The 23,226-nt window shown below is 42.2% G+C and overlaps 1 protein-coding gene across 1 annotated transcript in view; it reads right to left on the reverse strand.

Moving 5' to 3' along the window:
• The window catches only part of PRTG (protogenin), a 121,256-nt gene extending 100,744 nt beyond the window's left edge, over positions 1-20,512 (reverse strand). The window contains exons 1-2 of the mRNA XM_025389515.1: positions 19,261-20,512; positions 16,820-17,122 (exon numbers count right to left, since the gene is read on the reverse strand). Of these exons, the coding sequence (XP_025245300.1) occupies positions 16,820-17,122; positions 19,261-19,354 (397 nt within the window). The 5' untranslated portion in view covers positions 19,355-20,512. The remainder of the gene's footprint in view (positions 1-16,819; positions 17,123-19,260) is intronic.
• Positions 20,513-23,226: the final 2,714 nt, after the last annotated feature.

Consider the following 23,226-nt stretch of genomic DNA (forward strand, 5'->3'; position numbering starts at 1 on the left):
GTTTTGTGGCCCAACATATGTTCTATTCTGGAGAACGTTTTATGTGCACTAGAGGACAATGTGTATTCTGTTGTTAGGTGGAATGCTTTTATATGTCTGCTACATCTAGTTATTGCTTATATGTCTGTTAGATCTGTTATTTCACTATTGATCTTTTGTGTAGACGTTCTATCCATTTTTTGAGTGTGGTTGTGTTGAGGTCTTCAGTTTTTATTGTAAAACTATTTCTCCCTTCAATCGGCGTCAGTGTTTGCCTCATATATTTCGGGACTCTGCTATTTGGGTGAATATAATGTATATATTATGTTTTCTGATTGACAGCCAATTTCTCATCAGAAATCACAGGAGTTGGAAGACAGCAAGATAACATATGTAAAGTATGAAAAAGGGTGGGTGCTATGGCTCACATGTGTAACCCCAGCATTTTGGGAGGCCAACATGGGCATATCCCTTGAGAGCAGGAGTTTGAGACCAGCCTGGCCAACTGGGCAAAACCCTGTCTCTACTTTAAAAAAAAAAAAAAAAAAATTAGCCGGGTGTGGTGGTGCATGCCTGTAATCCTAGCTAATCAGTAGCTGAGGTACAAGAATCACCTGAACCCAGAAGGCAGAGGTTGCGGTGAGCCAAGATCACACCATGGCACTCCAGCCTGGGCAACAGAGCAAGACGCAGTCTTAAAAAAATAAATAAAATAAAAAATAAAAATAAAACCACCTATAGAGCAAGAATTATATATCTTGCAAAACAGTCCTTCAGAAATGAGGCAGAAATTAAGATATTTGCAGAAAAACAGCTGAGGCAACTCATTACCATTGATCTACTCTAAAACAGATGCTAAAGAGAGTGCTAGCGGCTGAAATGAAAGGACATTGAACAGTTACTCAAAGCCATATGAAGAAATAAAGATCACTGGTAAATGTAACTATGTAGACAACTAGAAAAGCCAGCAGTATTGTATTTTTGGTTTGTACCTCCACTTTTTTTTTTTTTTTTTTTTTTTTTTTTTTGAGACAGAGTCTCACGCTGTGTCGCCCAGGCTGGAGTGCAGTGGCGCGATCTCGGCTCACTGCAAGCTCCGCCTCCCAGGTTCAGGCCATTCTCCTGCCTCAGCCTCCGAGTAGCTGGGACTACAGGCGCCCGCCACCACGCCCGGCTAGTTTTTTGTATTTTTAGTAGAGACGGGGTTTCACCATGTTAGCCAGGATGGTCTCGATCTCCTGACCTCGTGATCCGCCCGCCTCGGCCTCCCAAAGTGCTGGGATTACAGGCGTGAGCCACCGCGCCCGGCCTAGATCATTTTCTATACAAAACGTATGAAGATGTAATGTGTGACAATAATATAAAAGGGGGGTGAAGCTGTATAGATGCAAAGATTCGCATACTACTGCAAATTCAAACTAGACTGTTGAAATTTAGGATGTTAAGTATAATTCCTATGGTAACCACACAAAAATATAAACTAAAAAATATGCACAAAAGGAAATGAGAAGGAAGTCAAAATGGTTCACTACAAAAGCAATTAAACACAAAAGAAGATAGGAATGTTGAAAATGAGAGACCAAAAAAGGTATAACGTAAACCTAGGCAACAAAATAAGACCTTATCTCTATTAAAAAAAAAAAAAATACAAAAAAATCAGCCAGGCATGGTAGCATGTGCCTGTAGCCCACCTACTTGGGAGACTGAGGTGGGAGGATCACCTGAGCCTGGGGAGGTTGAGGATGCAGTGAGCCGTGATCATGCTACTGCCCTCCAGTCTAGGTGAGACAGTGACCCTGTCTCAAAAAAAAAAAAAAAAAAAAGGTGTAAGACATACAGAAAACAAACAGCAAAATGGCAGAAGTCCTTCCTTATCAGTAATTACGATAAATGCAAGTGGATTAACTCTCCATCAAAAAGAAAAGGTTGGCAAAATGGATTTTTAAAAACTCATGATTGAACTGTAAGCTGTCTACAAGAGACTAATTTTATTTATTTATTTGAGACAGAGTCTCACCCTGTCACATAGGCTGGAGTGTAGTGGTGCCATCGCAGCTCACTTCAACCTCTGCTTCCCAGGTTGAAGCAATTCTCCTGCCTCAGGCTCTGGAGTAGCTGGGATTACAGGTACCCACCACCACACTCAGCTAATTTTAGTTTTTCGGGTTGTTGTTGTTGTTGTTGTTGTTATTGTTGTTTTTTGAGACAGAGTCTCACTCTGTTGCCAGGCTGGAGTGCAGTGGCGTGATCTCGGTTCATTGCAACCTCCACCTCCCAGGTTCAAGCGATTCTCCTGCCTCAGTTTTCCAAGTAGCTAGGATTATAGGTGTGTGCCACCATGTGCAGCTAATTTTTGTATTTTTTAGTCAAGATGGGGTTTCACCATGTGGGCCAGGATGGTCTCAATCTCTTGACCTTGTGATCCAACTGCCCAGCCTCCCAAAGTGCTGGCATTACAGGTGTGAGCCACTGCACCCAGCCCTAATTTTTGTATTTTTCGTAGACATCGGGTTTCACCATGTGGGCCAGGCTGTCTTGAACTCCTGACCTCAGGTAATCCACTTGCCTCAGCCTCCCAAAGTGCTGGGATTACAAGCGTGAGCTACTGTGCCCAGCCAAGAGACTAACTTTAGATCCAAAGATGCAAATAGATTGAATGGAAAAAGGTATTCCATGCAAATGGTAACCAAGAGAGCTGGGAAGCCTGTACTAACATCAGAAAAAAACAGACTTTAAGCAAAAACTGTCATTAGAGAAAAAGGAGGATATTACATACTAATAAAAGAATCAATTCACCAAAAAACATAATATATACATTATATTCAGCAAACAGCAGAGTCCCAAAATACATGAAGCAAACACTGACACCGATTGAAGGGAGAAATAGTTTTACAATAAAAACTGAAGACCTCAACACAACCACACTCAAAAAATGGATAGAACATCTACACAAAAGATCAATAGTGAAATAACAGATCTAACAGACATATAAGCAATAACTAGATGTAGCAGACATATAAAAGCATTCCACCTAACAACAGAATACACATTGTCCTCTAGTGCACATAAAACGTTCTCCAGAATAGAACATATGTTGGGCCACAAAACAAGTCTCGATACATTTTAAAAGATTAAAATCAGCCAGGCACGTTGGCTCACGCCTGTAATCCCAGCACTTTGGGAGGCCAAGGCGGGTGGATCACGAGGTCAGGAGTTCGAGACCAGCCTGGCCAACATGGTGAAACCACATCTCTACTAAAAACATAAAAAATTAGCTGGGTGTGGTGGCAATGCCTGTAATCCCAGCTACTCCAGAAGCCGAGGGAGGACAATCACTCGAACCCAGGAGGTGGAGGTTGCAGTGAGCCGAGGTTGCACCATGCACCCCAGCCTGGGTAACAACTATAACAAGAGCAAATCTTCGTCGTCTCCAAAAAAAAAAGATTAAAATCATAAAAAGTATTTTCTCCAAACACAATGGAATAAAACTAAAACCAGAAGTAAAACTGGAAAACTCACACATATATGAAAAGTAAACAACATACTCTTTACGAATGTGTGGAGGAAGAAAATGCAAACAAAATTAGGAAATACTTTGAAACAAATGAAAATGAAAATATACAGGAGGCTGAGGCAGGAGGATTGCTTGAGCCTGGGCAGGCAGAGTTTGCAGTGAGCCAAGATCACGCCACTGCACTCCAGCCCAGGCAACAACAGAGTAAGAGCCCGTCTCAAAAAAAAAAGAAGAAAAAGAAAAACTGTAACACACCAAAACTTACAGGATGCAGTGGAAGTAGTGCTCAGAGGGAAACTGGTGGCTATAAACATATTTTAAAACAGATTTTAAAAAATATTTTATATTTTATAAAAAGAATAATCTCAAATCAATAATCTAATTTTACACCTTGAAGAACGAGAAAAAGAAGTGAAAACTAAACCCAAAGCTAGCAGACGGAAGGAAATAATTAAGATTAGAGTGGAGATAAATGAAACAAAAAAAAAGAAATAATAGAATCAGGAAAATGAAAAATTTGTTCATCTTTGAATAGATGAACAAAACTGAAAAAACTTTAGCTAGACTGACCAAGAAAAAAAAGAGAGATGACATAAATAACTAAACTCAGACATGAAATTTTTACTACTGATTTTAAAAAATAAAAAAGATAATAAAATACTATGAACTGACAAATCAGATAGCCTAGATGAAATGGACAAATTCCAAGGAAAACACAAATTACCTAAACCGACTGAAGAAGAAATATAAAATTACAACAGGCTTATAACAAGTGAAGAGATTAAATCAAAAATCTCCCAACAAAAGGCCAGACACGGTAGCTCACACCTATAATACCAGCACTTTGGGAGGCTGAGGTGGGAGGACTGCCTGAGGTGAGGAATTCCAGACCAGCCTAGCTAACACGGAGAAACCCCATCTCTACTGAAAACACAAAAATTAGCAGGGCGTGGTGGCATACACCTGTAGTCCCAACTACTCGGGAGGCTGAGGCAAGAGAATCACTTGAACCCAGCAGGCAGAGGTTGCAGTGAGCCGAGATCACGCCACTGCACTCCAGCCTTGGCGACAGAGCGAGACTCCAACTCAAAAAACAAAACAAAACAAAACAAAACACCCCAACAATGAAAAATCCAGAACCAGGTGACTTCACAAGTGAATTCCACAAAATTTATTTATTTATTTATTTATTTAGAGACAGAGTCTCTCTCTGTCACCCAGGCTGGAGTGAAGTGGCGCGATCTTGGCTCACCGTAACTTCCGCCTCCCAGGTTCAAGCGATCCTTGTGTCTCAGCCTCCTGAGTAGCTGGCACTATAGGTGTGTCCCACCATGCCCACCTAATTTTCTGTATTTTTAGTAGAGGCGGGGTCTCACCATGTTGCCCAGGCTGGTCTCAAACTTCTGAGCTCAGGCAATCTGCCCACTTCGGCCTCCCAAAGTGCTAGAATTACAGGCATGACCCACTGAGCTTGGCCTCCACAAAAAATTTAAATAAGAATTTAAACCAATTCTTTTCAAACTTTTCCAAAAAAATAAGGTATTTTTTATAGGTAATATTATATAGGGAATATTTCCTAACATATTCGATGACACCTACTCCACTGTCAAAGCCAGACAGCTATCGTAAGAGAAAATTGTCTTCTATGAATATGGATGCAAAATCTCAGCAAACTGCTAGCAAACCAAGTCTAAAAATATATTAAAAGAATTATACTGACCAAATAGGATTTATCTCACTTTTATCCCAGGAATGTAAAAGCTGTTCAACATAAGAAAATTAATCAAATAACTGATAGAACAAAGAAAAAAGACGACTAGCATAGTTGATATAAAAAAGGCATTTGAAAAAATCCAATACACTTCATAATATAAACACTTAGAAAACTAGGAATAGAAGGAAAATTTTTCAACATGATAAAGGGCATTGATTTAAAAAGCCTCACAATATCATACTCAAAGGTGAAAGACTGAAAGCTTTTCTCCTCTGATCAAGAAAATGACAATGATTTCTGTTTTCACCATTACGATTTAACATTGTACTAAAAATTCTAGTCAGAGCAATTAGTCTAAAAGAAACAAAAGGCACCCAAATTGGAGAGAGAGAAGTACAGCTGTATCACTTATAGATTATATGATCCTATTTATAGAAAATCGCAAAGAATCCACATGAAAGCTACTAGAGCTAATAAATGAATTCAGATGAGTTTTAGAGTATAAGACGCACACGCATAAAGCAGTTGTGTTTATATACACAACAGCAATAAAGTAACTGAAAAGGAAATTAAACAATTCCATTTACAATAGTATCTAAAAGAATAAGATGCCCAGATACAAATTTCAGCATAAAGGTAAGAGACTATACACTGAAAACTACGAAAAGTATCAAGAAAGTGAGAAAGCAAATGTTCACTACAGATGAAAACAATTCAAGTGCCAACAGATGAACAGATAAACAAAACGTGGTTTATCCACACAATGTAATCTCATTTGGCCACAAAAAGGAATGAAGTACTGATAAATGACACGACGTGGATAAACCCTGAAAACATGCTAACTGAAGGAAGACAATCACAAAGACCACTTTCATACGATTTCACTGATAAGACACACCGCATATAGGCAAATCCACTGAGACAGGAAATAAATTCGTGGCTGCCAGAGGAAGGGGGAAATGGGGAGTAATCGCTATCGAACACAGCTTTCTTTCTGGGGGGATGAAAATGTTCTGGAATTAGATAGTGGTGAGACAGATGCACAAAACCCACTGAACGGTGTACTTTATAAGGGTGTTCCAGGTGCACTGGCACACGTCTATAATTCCAGCTACTCAGGAGACTGAGGCGGGAGGACTCGAGTTCCAGACCAGCCTGGGCATAGCAAGATTCTGCAAAATAATAATAAGAAGAAGAAGAAGAAGAAGAAACTTAAACCATCTATTTAAAACTCAGTCTTTTGACTATAAAAGAGTCTCACTCCATTGGTGGTTCTTCAAAGCCATGTTGAAAATCACTGCTTTAGATCAAACTTCCATTTGGACAGATGTATCAACAAATGCCAAGCCCCTAAAAGGACTGGAGCTCAACTTCCATGCACGGAGGATATACACAAGAAAAGAAATTCCATGAAGGGTTACAGGACAGCTGAAAATAGAAACGCATTAGCAATTTATTTTAAAAATCACCTATTTACTGTATCAACAACGAGACACCTTATTCAAGTATAGCAGTAATGGGTGAGTTGCACAAAAATGAAAGTCACTTTTTAAATTAAGAAATTAAGGAATGTCTTTAACTTGGGCGTTAATTCTGTTACTTTTTTTTTTTTTTTTTTTTTGGAGATGGGGTTTCTCTCTGTTGCCCAGGCTGGAATGCAGTGGCATGATCTCAGCTCACTGCAGCCTCTGCCTCCCGGGTTCAAGATATTCTCCTTCCTCAGCCTCCTGATCAGCTGGCATCACAGGTACTTGCCACCAAGCCCAGCTAATTCTTGTATTTTTAGTAGAGACAGGGTTTCACCACGTTGGCCAGGCTGGTCTTGAACTGCTGACCACAAGTGATTCTCCCACCTCAGCCTCCCAAAGTGCTGGGATTACAGGCATGTGCCACTGCACCCGGCCGTTACCATTCTTTTTTATATTCTGGATTTGATTATATATATTTGAATATAGAAAGATACATTTCCACACAAGTCACAGGAAAAAGCTTTATTTAAGCATTGTAAAGTCGTACTATAATTTTAAAAAACCCGAGCTCTGGTGCTAGATAGTAGCTGTGCCCTTGAGAAAGGCACTTACCTCCTCCCTGGTTCCTATTCCTTATTTGCAAAATAAAAGTTTCTAAGACTACAGAAGTTGTGATCTTTACTTAAGGAAGAGGAAGGCATAATGATACTGCAAGTGAAAGTAGGCAAGGATTTTCTATTGACTACAGGGTAAGTTTTAAGGAATCTTAAGTTTCTCTCCTCAAAATATTCACTGCCAGTATCTTAGTAAGTCTAAATATTTGGAGATCAGTGGAAAATAATGATGTACTTTCTTTGTCTCTCTTTTATTTCATTATTTGTACAATTTCATCCCCTTCTGAAGACTAACAGGGAAAAACTTCCAATTGTTAGCTTCTTTAGTTCTAGTACATTAAGCTGGTTACATCTCTTCCTGTTATAAGTCCACATTGGGGGTCAATATTTTAATCTGAGTTACTTTAAATCCAATCAGCAGACTCCAGGGGACTCGAGTTAGTTCAATCTGAAAGCTGAGGTAGAAGAAGAAACTACACCTTATTAATCTTAATAGCAATCGGTGGGGGTGGGGAACCAGAATAATCAATTGATATTAAAACACTAATATATTAGCAAAACTCTGTCAAGATAAAGTCAGAACTGTGTTTTTTAAAATACTGAGTCAACAAACACCGGAATACATTATTAATTATTAGCAAAACCAGACATGTACAGTCTTGCATCACTTAACGACAGAGACACGTTCTGAGAAACACATTGTTAGGTGATTCTGTCATGCGAACATCATAGAGACACAAACCAGATGGTATAGCCTACTACCCACCTCAGCTGTATTGCTTCTAGGCTACAAACCTGGGCAGCATGTAACAGTACTGAAAAGGGCAGCAACTGTAACACAATGGGAAGAATTTGCATATCTAAACATATCTAAGCACAGAAAAAGCACTGTAAAAATATGGTATTATCATCTTATAGAACCACTGTCATAATACGTGGTCCACTGTTTGACCAACATGTTGTTACTCTGCACACGACTATATTTGTTTGTTTTTGTTTTTTGAGACAGAGTTTTACTCTGACACCCAGGCTTGAGTGCAGTGACATGATCTCGGCTCATGGCCACCTCCGCCTCCTGGGTTCAGTTCTCTTGCCTCAGCCTCCCGAGTAGCTGGAATTACAGGCGTGTGCCACCACGCCCAGCTAATTTTTGTATTTTTAGTAGAGATGACGTTTCACCATGTTGGCCAGGCTGGTCTTGCTCTCCTGACCTCAAGTGATCTACCTACCTCAGGCTTTCAGAGTGCTGGGATTACAGGTATGAGCAACTGTGCCTGGCCAGGGTAAACTTTTTTTTCCTTTTTTTTTTGAGACAAGAGTTTTGCTCTTGCTGCCTGGCTGGAGTGCAATGGCGCGATCTCAGCTTACCACAACCTCTGCCTCCTGGCTTCAAGCGATTCTCCTGCCTCAGTCTCCTGAGTAGCTAGGATTAAAGGCATGTGCCACCATGCCTGCCTAATTTTGTATTTTCAGTAGAGAGGGGGTTTCTCCATGTCAGTCAGGCTGGTCTCGAACTCCCAACCTCAAGTGATCCACCCGCCTTGGCCTCTCAAAGTGCTGGGATTACAGGCGGGAGCCACTGTGCCTGGCCATACTCTTAACAGCAGTTTTCAATGTATTATGTGTGTGAAAAAGGGATTGGAAAAGCACTGTCACTCCAATTTAGGCAGTAGCCCAAACACATTTTTAAAAAATATATACAACACTTAAAAATAGTAAATGGTGGCTGGGTGCAGTGGCTCACGCCTGTAATCCCAGCACTTTGGGAGGCCAAGGCGTGTAGATCATGAGGTCAAGAGATCGAGACCATTCTGGTCACATGGTGAAACCCCGTCTGTACGTAAAGTACAAAAATTAGCCGGGCATAGTGGCATGCGCCTGTAGTCCCAGCTACTTGGGAGGCTGAGGCAGGAGAATCACTTGAACCCAGGAGGCAGAGGTTACAGTGAGCTGAGATCATGCCACTGCACTCTAGCCTGGCGACAGAGCAAGACTCTGTCTCAAAAAAAAAAAAAAAAAAAAAGTAAATGGAGGCCAGGTGTGGTGGCTCACACCTGTAATCCCAGCACTTTGGGAGGCTGAGGCGGGCAGATCACCTGAGGTCAGGAGTTCGAGACCAGCCTGACCAACATAGAGAAACCCTATCTCTACTAAAAATACAAAAATAGCTGGGCATGGTGGCGCATGCCTGTAATCCCTACTTGGGAGGCTGAGGCAGGAGAATCGCTTGAACCTCACAGGTGGAGGTTGTGGTGAGCCAAGATCACACCATTGCACTCCAGCCTAGGCAACAAGAGTGAAACTCTGTCTCAAAAAAAAAGAAATAATAATAGTAAACAGAGCCCAAGCACAACGGTTCATGCCTATAATCCTGGCACTTTGGGAAACCGAGGTGGGAGGAATGCTTAAGCCTAGGAGTTCAAGGTCAGACTGGGCAACATAGCAAGATCCTCTCTCTACAAAAAAAATTAAAAATTAGCTGTGCATGGTGGCACGTGCCTGAAACTCCAGCTACTCGGGAGACTGAAGTGGGAAAATCACTTGAGCCCAGGAGGTCCAGGCTGCAGGACGCCGTGATTGCACCACTGTACTCCAGCCTGGATGACAGAGCAAGCCTCTGACTCAATAACAACAACAACAACAACAACAACAACAAAACAGCAAATCGTTCTCCAAAGAATACATTTTGGACTGCTACCACTAAAACAAGTAGAATATCAAGGATAAGACAGAAACAGTTAAAGTAACAAATGGTCCAACATCACTGGAAAGTGTTCTACTATTTCTGGAAACATCAGGGGTTCTCAATCAGGAGTTACTTTGCCCCGCAGTAGACCTTTCTTGGTTGTCACAACTGGAAGAGAGTCTAATGGTATTGGGCGGGTAGAGGCCAGGGATGCCGCAAACAGTGCATACAACGCACAGGACAGCACCACAACAGAAAATTATCCGGCCCGAAATGTCAGTTGTGCCAAGACTGAGATACCTAACCCACACGCAGAAGCATCTTTTTTCTTTTTGGTAAATATTAGTAGAATGGAAGATAAGCCACTGAGTCAATCACATTCTGAGTAGTATTAAAAGACTACAAAAATTTAAAAGGACGACTTTGGAAGATTATTTCAAAAGAATATGATTTATTTAAAGTAGTCTGCATAAAACAGCAACATTAAAAGGACAAAAAAGCTGTCACACTGTTCTAGCTAAATTCCTAGGGATTTACTATTGCTTCAAGACGTGAGCTTTAAAAAGAAAATTTTCTTTCTGTAAGTTTTAAGGACTAAACCCAGTAAGTACACAAATTTGAAACCAGAGACCTGAACAATGATCACATTTTCAAACAGTTATTCATAATCTAGCCCCTATAAATGCTAAAGCTATCATATATATACACATATATAAGATTATATATATTATGAACACGAAGAAAGGGCAAACCCTTTGGAAACTGAAAAAACAAACTTTTTTTTTTTTTTTTTTTTTTTGAGACGGAGTCTTGCTCTGTCCCCCTGGCTGGAGTGCAGTGGCGCGATCTCGGCTCACTGCAAGCTCCGCCTCCCGGGTTCCTGCCATTCTCCTGCCTCAGCCTCCCAAGTAGCTGGGACTACAGGCACCTGCCACCGCGCCCAGCTAATTTTTTGTATTTTTAGTAGAGACGGGGTTTCACCATGGTCTCGATCTCCTGACCTTGTGATCCGCCCGCCTCGGCCTCCCAAAGTGCTGGGATTACAGGCGTGAGCCACCGTGCCCGGCCAAGATTTTGGTTTTTAAATGCTCATCAAAAGTAGTTCTCAGAACCAGAGGGTAAAAACAAAAACAAAAACAAAAACAAAAAACACAAGGAATGTAAAAGTCAGGAAAGTATTTGTCAGATTACTGTCAGAGACCTTTGTGAGGATGACGCCTTTATCCTCTGCATACATATCTTTATAGCAGTTCACTTGGCTTCAGAATTAGAGCTGGTGAAGATAATTTGGTACGTTTTTACCTTTTTTGTACATTGCAATGATCAATTGTTTACCGTGAGCTTGCTCTGCTCTGTGCAGCATACCACGTTAGGGCAACTGGAGATATTACTTACATGATTACGACAGCATCTTCCTTTTCCTTTCTTATTTACCAAGATTAAAGTGATGATTTTTAAAAAGATTTAATGAAGAGTCTGGGCACTATAAACTCTCAAAAGTATTAAAATAGTCTTGACTGACAATGAAAACTTAATTTGGGAGAATTTTTATGATTTCTTTTAAAACATCTCAATAATCATAGCTGTTTTTTAAATCCAAGTAGGGTCCTCAACAAAATGCCTGACTTAACATTATTATTTTTCATATAAATGGTAATTATCAGTTTAAATGCTTTAAATGATCAATTCTAGTTGGGCAACCCTGTTCATGAGAGATAAAAATCATCTCTCAAAACTGTAGTCAACAATATCGTAGTTTTCAAAAAAGTAACCTCAAATGTATGTTATTTATTAATTAAAATACTCCCTTAGCCTAAAACCCTGCTTAAAAGATTTGTTGCTCGCTATTATTTTAAATTGCTCTGGACTTCATCAATAGACCCAGCTGTTAAATTTGGGAGCAATGACAACAAACCCCAGGGCAAACACCACTGAGAGTGAGATCCTTTCTTTAGAATAATCAGAGATAGCTGACAAAAAGGAGCCATACCAAACACCCTTTCAAAATTCCATCAAGAATCTGGACATAAATAAAACAAAATAAAATAAGTACATTTTTATACATCTTAAAATTCCAATTCTACCCTTCATTGGACCATGCTTTGCTAAAAAATAAAAATCCACCAACTTCGAAACAGAGTGAGATAATGTTACAGGTTTCTGAAAATGAGAAATGATCCTCACTAATCAAGTGCAAAGTGAGAAAAACTGCTTCCATTACCCAGAGATTATCAGGCACCTGATAGACTTTAAGTAGACAGACTGTAAGAACCAAGTGTCATTCTATAAAAGCCTGTAGAACCATACATGCAATTTCTACTTCCTTCACTTGACTTATGCAATATTAAGAGAGCCAATTTTAAGTTAAACATGTACTTCTGAACCACGCCTCCTTTTTTTAAAGGTGAATTTTTTTGGATCCCAGAAAACATCAACTGCACCTTATCTACAGTGTTGGCAGATTGGTTTCTCTAAATACCTCAGTTCTGTTGGCTTGAGTTTTCCAAAATCAAATGACTTTAACTCATGTTTTAGCATTCTTTAATTAGGCCAGGTAACTGCTCACAGCTTGACTTCAAGTGAATAGGCCCGCATGTAGGAAACTGAGTCCTTTCCAGTGCCTATGGCTCTCAATAAAACAGTGACAGTGTAGCAAAGTCCAGCCTATTTCGGATCCAGGATCATTAATAAAATCCAAAATCTAGCATACAGTCTCATAGTTCTTAGGGTTCCCTTTTCAATATATCACTTCCCCCTCTTTTTTTTTTTTTAACATGACTCTTCATATGTTTTTAATATATTTTTAACTTCGCATTTCAAAGACTTGGTTTTATAATTTATGCATTATTTTTTAATATGCAAGCCTCACCCAAAGAACAGTTTTTCATTAATCCCACATAAACCCTCAAATTTCATCGTAATTTAAATTGGTGAATGTTTTTATTAATAAAAAATCTACATCCTTGTAATGGAAACAACTATTACTACTTTAAAAAGTTATAGAAATGCACCCCCAAACAACCTTACCAATGGCAAAATCAACCTCAAAATTTTGGTTAAAAAATCATAAAGTTACAATAATTCCTATGCTTGTCCAGCTACAAAGGGTCACATAAAAAGTTATTTTTTACCCAAGTGAACAGTCCTGGAAAATCAAAGAAATATAAGCTAGCTTTATGCTCTTTTTCCCTCTATCCTAAGACTTCAATTTCCACCTTTTATGGAAAGGAAATAAACAACTAGCTTCCTGTTCAATCACTAGCTTACAGCCAGTCTTTTATACATCACAGAACACAGCCCGCCTCCTCCTTTACTTCTCTCAAATGTCTCTTATCTTAATTTAAACTTGTTGAAACATGAGACCATTTTTACCACACTAATGCTTTCCTATGAAATTTATCTTATTTCAACATTAAGAATACAAGAAAAGTCAAGATACCCATAGGTTATTTCTTATTCCTAAAATATTTAAATTTAGATAACAAAAACTTAGTACCCATGAAAGTGAAAACTCCATTTGCTAAAATTTAAAAACACTGAAATGTATAGGAAACAGTTTAATCTTCTGTTCTTGCTATTGTACACAACTAGAAAAAGAGTGTCCCGTGTCACTCCTCTTTCTATTCCAATTACATGAAAATGTAAGACAGCTAACATGGCTATTAATAAAAAGGATTATCTTTTTTTAAAGCTAAATATTACTTTAACCCTATACTTTCTTTTAAAAATGGGATGTCTTAGCAAAACTAAGTTAGATGAATTCTTTTGTGCTTGAATGAACAACAGGAAAGCAAAGCCTCCAGGCCTTTGGGGAGGAACCTTGTCCCTGCAGCCCTGCTCTGATGTGCTTCGGAGATAAGGCTCCATAGTGACACTTAAGGAAAGGCCTGTTCACATTTGAATTTCTGCATTCCTCAAGAACAATTCATGGCAATAACTAACTTTGCAGAAGAGCTACATGAAAGCTTTGGCCAATGAATGAGGGTCATCTGCTCTTTATCACAAGGGTAAACCTCATCCTGGCCAGTTTCTAACCTTTTAACCCTGTGAATTCCTAATTTACACATGAATAATGGAATTCTTGCCTAGAGTGCAACTTTCAGCTTCTAGTTCCTAAGCTTAGAGACCAAGACTTGATTGCCTGTGTGTTAAAAATCTAAAACTTGCACAGATTAAAGTTTTAGATTTCCAGGTGCTGTACTATTGTGCTTCTGTACAAACAAAAATAATATGCTTACTGATAAAATCCTTGACTAAGAAAAACAACACACTTGTACCCTGCTGCTATCAATACCTAAAAGAGAACTAGCTTTAAAAACAAGGAAGAAAAGAAAACCAGAATGTCCACTTAATGCCTATTCTCTTCCTGTGTATGTATATATATATATTTACTCTGAACATAGGATAAAAGGATTTGAGCCTCCATCATCTAAACTTATTTCTTAGATATCAGAACTTTGTTAATTTAAAAGATACATAAAAAACTTCACAATTGCCTGCAAAATGAATCACATGTAATTATTTATTAACAGTGATAATTTCTATAAAGATACAAAAATCTAAAGATATTTAGAAAGCCTGTCCTGACATTTTGTTTGTTACACCTATTACACACCATTCAGATTTTATTTATGAAGTTAGAAAGCTCTGTGTTTTTCCAAGTGTTTCTGGAAGACCCAGAATTTTGTCAGGCTTCTCAGGAGGTCCTGGAAACAATGTGTGGTCATGATAAATGCTTCATCTTCTCATGGCCTATCTGGCCACCTCTACCACCTACTCCCTATCCCTGAGAGATAATATAAGTTACAGTTCCTGAAGATGAAAACACAAGATTCTACAAATCCCAAAAGGTGGGAAAATTACAACTCTATAGAACAAGTTTACATTGGACAAAAATTGAATGAACAGAATATAAGCATAAAAAGCACATTATCTTTAAAACAGTACTATACAGAAAAACTGTTACACCATGAAAAAAGTAATTATTGGCCAATGATTACAGGGGGAAGGAAGGAAGGAAGGAAGGAAGGAAGGAAGGAAGGAAGGAAGGAAGGAAGGAAGGAGGGAAGGAAGGAAGGAAGGAAAGAAGGGAGGGAGGGAGGGAGGCGGGCGGGCGGAGGGAGGGAAGGGACAGGAAGAAGAGGGGTGGGGAGGAAGGTAGGGAGGAAGGAAGGAAGGTAGGGAAGCAAGGAAGGTAGGGAAGCAAGGAGGGAGAATGGGAGGGAGAGGAGGGGAGGGAAGGGACAGGAAGAAGAGGGTTGGGGAGGAAGGTAGGGAGGAAGGAAGGAAGGTAGGGAAGCAAGGAGGGAGAATGGGAGGGAGAGGAGGGGAGGGAAGGAAGGGACAGGAGGAAGGACAGAGAAAGGAAGGGGGAAGGGAGGGGGAGGGATAAAGGAAGGAAGTAGGAAGGGAGGAGGAGGCAGCGGAGAGAGGGGAAGGAAGAAATGAAAAATCAGAAATCCTCTCAGGTTTATTCTATTCTTTGGCAGGGGTAGGAGTGTGGCCAGAACTGCAAACCTCTGATTTTCTGATGTATTGATATAGAAATATCTTTGCTTGCAATTTATTTTCTACAATTAATCCTTATTACAGAATAAAATAAATCAGTAATATAAGGATGGAATAAATGGAACATGAACTGTTAACAGTAGTCACCCAGGAAATTCCTGCCAATAGCTTCCTAAATTTCAACTGTATAGAACTTGAAACAACTATTTCCTAAATATTATGGGTTTTTTTTTTTTTTTTTTTCTTAAAGAGATGGAGTTTGTTTCCCAGGCTGGATTCAAACTCCAAGGCTCAAGGAGTCTTCCTGCTTCAGTCTCCTCAACAGCTGGGACTACAGGCTAGCCACCAGCCCAGCTAAGATTATGCCTTTATCTCAAGAACGCCATCTACCTATTGCTCAACTTGTAAAAGATCAATTTGTAGGTACAGTGCAAAATCTATGTTTTGTGGATTAACAAAAGCATGAAGGTCAAACGCCTTAAAACTTTTTAAGATTCAATTTTGGTTTTCAAGATTTAGTCTACTAAACTTGAGATCTGTGTTTCATCACCTGAAAAAGGTGTAAAGCCTCAGTAGGCTCAAGGAGTTCAGCACTTGTCCTAGGCCCATCTTTACACTCAACAGTTACAGGTCAGCCACCAAGCAACGGATCACTTGGACAAATGGTTGATCTGATGGGGTTGTTAATACAAAAGAAATCATTAGGTAGCACACTTTATGACAATAGGGGAAAAGTGAGCAGATACGGGGTTTAAGTCCATTAGGCATAATATGGAAATGGCCTTAATCTCTTTCCCTCCCAGCAGGAAAAGACTAGGAATACTTCAAAGGCTTAAGAGTGACTGACCAATGCCCTTTGTACAATTAAAAGGCAACATGGGTGATCTAAAAGCAGTCAGAGAAATGGAAGGTTGTGCTATAAGAAAGATTTAGCACTCAAGAGCCATCTGCAAAGCAGAAAAATTTGCTTGTGATTGTTTTCATTAATTACTAATTTCCATAAGATTAAATTTTAGAACAACTTTTGTTGTGTTGGCCAAACTTCTACATCCAACTCTTCATACTGTGTGAAACGCTTAAAATTTTTATAAAGCCACCTCTACAGGTTTCATTTTACTTGGTGTTCTAAACCTAATTTGACTTCTGTTCTCAATTACTCATTTGAATTTCTATATGTATTTTCTTCAGAGTTCTCTATACGCCTCAGCATCAACTATTACCTCCAGTAAAATTCTTAATGTATGCATGACCTGGGCGATTATTATATTAATAAAGCAAGAAATCATCAAAAGGTAGCAATGAAAAATGTCAACAACCAAAAACTTAAACACTTACTTGATAAGGCAAGATGAGCTTTTTGACTAAGAATGGCTCCATATTTGTTCATTGCCAAGCACTGATAAAATCCTTCATCGGACTGCTCTCCTCGCCTGCCTTCCACCTCACTGATGTATAAAGAGCCGTTAGAAAGAACCTCGATCCGTTTATTTTCAGACACTTTTGCTCCATTTTTCAACCATGTGACCTTAATAGGAACTTCTCCGTGAGCCTGGCAATCTAAAACGACTGGGTCCTTTCTTGTGACAGTTACATCCTGCGGTTCTTTTACAAAAGACAGTTCACTAAAGCACCACACTCCTGTAAGGAAAAAAGGAGAACGGCACATCCAGAATTACAGGCATAAAATGTTCCTTAACACAACTGTAAATCACATATTCAGGGTATAAGATGACAAAGTTTAACAAATTTTATTAGTTAGCTTACAAACACCTTAATGAACCAATCTAAATTTCAGCAAACTCTTTCAACAAGTCAGAGAAATTACTTTTTACATCTTCACTAAAAGCATAGGGAAGGTTTCAATAACTTCTATGCCTTGTATGAATTCTCTCAAGTTCCTTGCTAGAGTTTCAGAATCATCAGGAAAACTCATGAGCACAAGCTGTTTGCTTTTACAAGCTTGTCAAAAAGATCTTGAACAGAGTAAGTCGTAAAAGTCTAATTTTACAAGAAATCATTAGCAAAACTCCAACTCTGTGAACAAGCAAGTTTATTTCCTTGTCCCTTGAAGTGTTCTTGGAACCCTTGGCACCTACTCCTTTGGGAACTGCGTTTATCTTTTGTGACAAATTACAAGTTTGCGTTTTTCTATCTGCCCTTTTACAGCAGGGACTCTATCTCCTCTCCTTGAAAGAAATCCATTTACTTAATTTCTGCAGAGCAAGCGAGGTATTTAAAAGACAAACAATAGACTCTGAAAAGTTGGTAACTCTTGCTGCTTGTACTCAGTGGGTGATCGGATTAGGAAACTTTTATTTCACTTTTTTAGAACTACCAACTGTTGGAAAAAATGCGTGACTAATTGGTCCTTACTGTCTAATAGGGATAGGAGATTGCTTAATCAACCAATACACATTTTTATCAGAGCAGAGGAAAGGCTTTATCCTAAGTATATACACATCGCCCCTGGCCCCCGCCAGGATAAAGCATTCGATGATCAAATAATGCTCTGTCACCTCTTGCATTTAGTGCACAGGCGGTCTTAAAGTCTCGCGTATTGACTGGGGGCGAATGGAGTATGGGTGTGTGTGAGGGAAGCGTTGCTTCATCTTCCTCCTGATCGTTGTGGTTCCTTGATTACAAATCCCCAGAAATGATTTGTTTCTCCTCAAGGCAGGTCCTCAGAATCCTCACTCCTCAATACTCCCTGCTTCCCGTAATGTATGCCCAGGGCGACGCGAGCCACCCTAACAGCTCAGCGCTGGGCGCCGACCACTCCGGAAGGCGCCCATTGTGTTTCTCAGCCACATCTGACTTTGATCCTCTTTTCAAGCCTAACAGAAACTAATCACTCCAGAAAAAGTCTGGCGTTTGTAACCTGCCAATAAATAAAATAACCCATTGTCCTGAACACCTCTCCTACCGTCACCCCATTCACTTTATGTTTTTATCTCTTCTAGCAAACCAAAACGGACTTAAGGTAGAAAAATGAGTTCATCCAAGTTTGTGCAAGGCGAACCTAGAATTTGGAAGAATCTTCAGATCCGTACACACTTCAGGCCCTGCCCCCAGATACCTAGCTGTAGGAAATAAATTATATTTAGTTACCTTCCTTTCCAGCTTCTGGGACCTTTCTCCCTGCCTCTCCGGGGCACAAATCGGTCACTTCACTTCCAACCCTGCCAATTCCACCCTCCCATCTCCTCCTGGCTCGATCCAGATCCGGCAAGCTGGTGCTGACTGGGGCTATGAGTTCACCTATTCCCTCTCGCAGCCCTCAAACGTGGGGGAACTCCCACTGCAGACACGGGAAGCCGCGCGGAACCGCGGCGCCCCCTGCACGGCGAGGCTGCCACTAAGGAAACAATATAAATAAAGCCACGTGCGGCCGCGGCGGCCCCGGCGGGCGGGCTACCCGGAGCCCGGCTGGTCGCGGAGGCGGGGACGCGGCCGGAGCCGGGACAATGGCGCGAGAAGAGACCAGAGTGGACAGCGGCCGCCAGAACTCGGCAACCCCGGGCGCGCGGCAGGGAGGGGTGTGCGCCCGGAGAGGTTTCCGCAGCCCTGCCCGCGCAGCGCAGAGCCCGCGGGCAACTCATGTTTGCAGCCAGCGGCTCCGGACAGGCCGCAGGGCGAGAGCGGGGGCCGGCGGTCAGCGCCACCACGGAGGACCTCGCCGCGCGCTCCCCCCGCCCCATCGTTTCCTCTTTCCCCATCCCACTCGCGCCTGCTCCCGCCCCACAGCGGTAAGAGAAAGCAGAAGAAAGCGCGCCCACCTGGCACAGGACTGAGCAGCAGCAGGAGCAGGAGGGCGCGGAGCAGCATCCCCGGCGGCCGCAGCCGGGCGAGGGGTCGCAGAGGAGGCGCCATTCAGCGTAGCCGCGCGGGCATGCTCCCCCGCCGCCCCGAGCCGCTGTCCGCCTGCCGCCCCCGCCCCGGGCGCTCTCTGCTCGGCGGCTGGACGCACGTAGCCCGGCTCCCGGCTCTGGCTCCGGCACCGGCGTGGCGAGGTGTGGCGCGGATCTCTGCGGCAGCGAGGCCGGTGCTTGGACGGCCGCTCGCGAGAAGCTGGGGGCCTGAGAGTCCGGCTGGGGGCGGAGTGAGGCGGCGGCTGCAGAGGGCGGGGGTGGCGGAGTGGACAGCGCCGCGGCCGCCAGCCTGGGACTACTTTCTACATCTGGCCCCTGGTCTGGGACCGGGAGGTCGGCGCGGCCGGCGGAGGGAGACGCTGGAAGGGGGCCGGGGACTGCGAGGTCGGAGCCCTGGGGGGAGGGGATGGGCCCAGCCGGACAATGCACCTGGGGGTCAAGCCCCGGCTTGAGGGTCTCGGGCCCGCGTCCCCGCCCCCTCTGCCCCGCGCCACCGTCGGGGACAGAGCCACAAAGGCCGAGCCTCCCGGCCCAGCCAGCCTCCGGTGCCCCTCTCCCGCGGCTAGTTGAGGATTGGGGAAGGGGGAGGCGGCCGGGGAGGGCTGGTGTTGAGAGACAGGGAAAGGCCGGAGGCTTCTCCCCTGATGGCCCCCGCCCACCCCCTCCTTCCCTCACACGCAGAGGCCCTGTGCAGGGAAATCTCACTCTATCCCAGTTCAGAGATTTGTCAGCTCCACTGGAGGCATCTCCGGATGATAAGCCCCCGGAGATGCCCCCGTGCATTTGGGCACGGCTCTTCTTCTCCCTGCCCCCATTAGTTGCAGCGCGGGCTTAAAAATATCTCTGAAGAGTGCTCTCAATGAACAATCGCCTTTAGGGGAGAGGGTTTATTATCTCTTCTTCAAGTTAGTCAAGTTCTTTAATTTGTGAGAGCTGTGCACACAAAAGGCTCTGTCCTGAGAGCAGAGGCGAGATCAAGGGATTTCTAGATTCTGTGGGCTTGCTATGGGAGAGGAGGCTTTGATAGATTACTTGTTTATAAATTAAACTAAGGCACAAATGTGAATTTGTTTACATCTAAATTTAATTAAGGATTACAGGAGTTGAAACGTACATTTAAAGAATGTAATCAGATTGCTAAACGTGTGGATCATAGCGTTTACATGTGGATTAACATTTGCTAATCCAAAACTAAATCTGTGGCACATGATGAGGGCACAGGCTAAAAGCTAGCCTTCATGAAAGCTGCTGATGGAAATCTACCTTTGGTCACCAAGACATCGACACACTAACTGCCTTTAGCACGTTCAGGAAATCCTCCTGGGCCGGTGCGGTGGCTCATATTTGTAATCCCAGCACTTTGGGAGGCCGAGGCGAGCGGATCACTTGAGGTCAGGAGTTCGAGACCAGCATGGGCAACATAGGGAGACCCCACCCCGTCTCTACCCACCACTGACCCCCATACCCCCAAAACTTAGCCGCTCCAGTAGTCCCAGCTACCTGGGAGGCTGGGGTGGGAGGATCGCTTGAGACCAGAAGTAGAGGCTGGGGTGAGCCATGATCAGGCCGCTGCCCTCCAGCGTGTTTCCAATAAATAAATAAATAAACCCTCCTGATGAAGAAGTAGTTAAAAAAAAAAATAGAATATTAGAATAACACTACCTTCCCCCCTTAAGCTCATTATACTAAGAACAGCCTATTTAGCAATTTCAACTTACTGCATTTAAAACAATGATATCCTTGGTATGCTGACATTGAGACCTGTCCAAAGCTTAATATATTTTCAGGGACAGTGCAGATGTGATTTTACCTGTAATCTTACAGTACTTTTGTGGCACATAACTTGTACATATTTTATCGTGAGCCAGTAAGCATCTTGAGGTCACAAATCGTACGTAATCCACTTTTGTGTTATTCACAATGTGAAGGACATTGCCTTACGATTATTAAGAATTGAATAGATCTTCGTTGACTGAGGGAATAATGAATTACTCTGCCAAAATGCCATTAAATAGATGGAGAGCAATTGGGAGACAGGTCTCTGGGAGAGGATTACAAAGTCCTGTACTTGGGGTTGTCTTTGTCTAGTCTGCATTTATTATCATCAGCTTAAGGACATGTTTATCTGATTTTGCATTTAACACAATGTGTAATTAATATGTTACGTGGGCTGGGCGTGGTGGCTCATGCCTGTAATCCCAGCACTTTGGGAGGCCAAGGCAGGTGGATCACCTGAGGTCAGGAGTTTGAGACCAGCCTGGCCAGCATGGTCAAACCTCGTCTCTACTAAAAATACAAAAATTAGCCAGGTGTGGTGGTAAATGGCTGTAGTCCCAGCTACTCAGGAGGCTGAGGCAGGAGAATCACTTGAACCCAGGAGACGGAGGTTGCAGTGAGTCGAGATCGTGTCACTGCACTCCAGCCTGGGCAACAAAGCAAGACTCTATCTCAAAAAAAAAAAAAAAAATAGGTTACATGATAGAATAAGAGTTTTCTCTACTCCTGGTAGTTGTCTAGGAAGTTGGAGACTAAGTAAAGAGGTCCTGAGGGACCCCTCAAGTGAAGATGAAGAGTACAACAATTTCCAACAGAGAGGAGGAGAGGAGGAAACAGGAGCCAGAAGTAACTCAGGCACCAGAACTGAAGGGGCAGGAAAGGAGACGTGATGAAGGGTGTGCAGCAGAGGGGAGCATAGGATGTTTAGAACTAAGGCCAAGAGCACTGGGCATCTCCATGGACATATGCCAGCAATGGGAAGAGTCTTAGAGGAACAGCTGAGGGCTGGCCACAGTCACTCATTCAACAAAATTATGAGCATAAAATGTGTTTCAGGCATGGATAGATGTTAGAAATACAGCTATAAGAAAATTATGTAAATATTGGCTGGGTGTGGTGGCTTATGCCTGTAATCCTAGCACTTTGGGAGGACAAGGCGGGCAGATTACCTGAGGTTAAGAGTTCAAGATCAGCCTGGCCAACATGGTGAAACCCCCATCTCTACTAAAAATACAAAAAATTAGCCAGGTGCAGTGGCGCATGCCTGTAATCCCAGCTACTGGGGAGCCTGAGGCAGGAGAATTGCTTGAACCCAGGAGGTGGAGGTTGTGGTGAGCCGAGACCGCGTCACTACACTCCAGCCTGGATGACAGAGCAAGACTTAGTCTCAAAAAAAAAAAAAAATTATATAGATACTGAATATTATGATGAAGCCTATAATGTTCAGGACAATATAAGAACAGAATTTAAGGAGCAATTTATATTCCTATGGTGGAATGAGATGGGAAAGGAGAGAGCATGCTACCAAAAAATGTGAGGAGTCTCAAATTTTATCTTGCTTGCAAGCCAGTAAATTAGCCTGCCACTATTTCACGGATGCAGTGTCAGAGATGGAGGACATTATTTTGTTCATAGCAGTAGTAATAATCAGAGTATCAGCAATTTTGCATCAATCCCCAGGTCTCAAATCCCACAGCAACACAAAGGGAGCCAGAGGTCACCTGTACACGCAGTGGGTTGTGTTACAGGAGAGGAATCCAAAACTTAGAGAACCCAAATCTTCTATAATGGGCCATAAGCATGCCTGCCTTGCTTTGGAGGCAGACACTATCTTTGTCTTCCAAGGCTGTTCACTATACAAACATTCTTGAAGATATAGTTCACATCAAAATGCATTCAGTGTTTTTCTTGCAAGTTGTGCAGGAGACTCATGGAGAAATATCACCTAACATGTGCTGTGCAGGGGAGCTTGTATCTGTGGTGAATCTGGAGGGTGAGTTGAAGTTTTCTAGTTGGACTGGATTGGCCTTCCAGAGAGAACAACAGGAATAAGGCACTGAAGTATGAAAGATCGAGGCATATTCAGGAAACTACAGG

Source organism: Theropithecus gelada, chromosome 7a (genome assembly GCF_003255815.1).
Source record: "Theropithecus gelada isolate Dixy chromosome 7a, Tgel_1.0, whole genome shotgun sequence".
In the NCBI taxonomy this organism is placed as follows: Eukaryota; Metazoa; Chordata; class Mammalia; order Primates; family Cercopithecidae; genus Theropithecus; species Theropithecus gelada.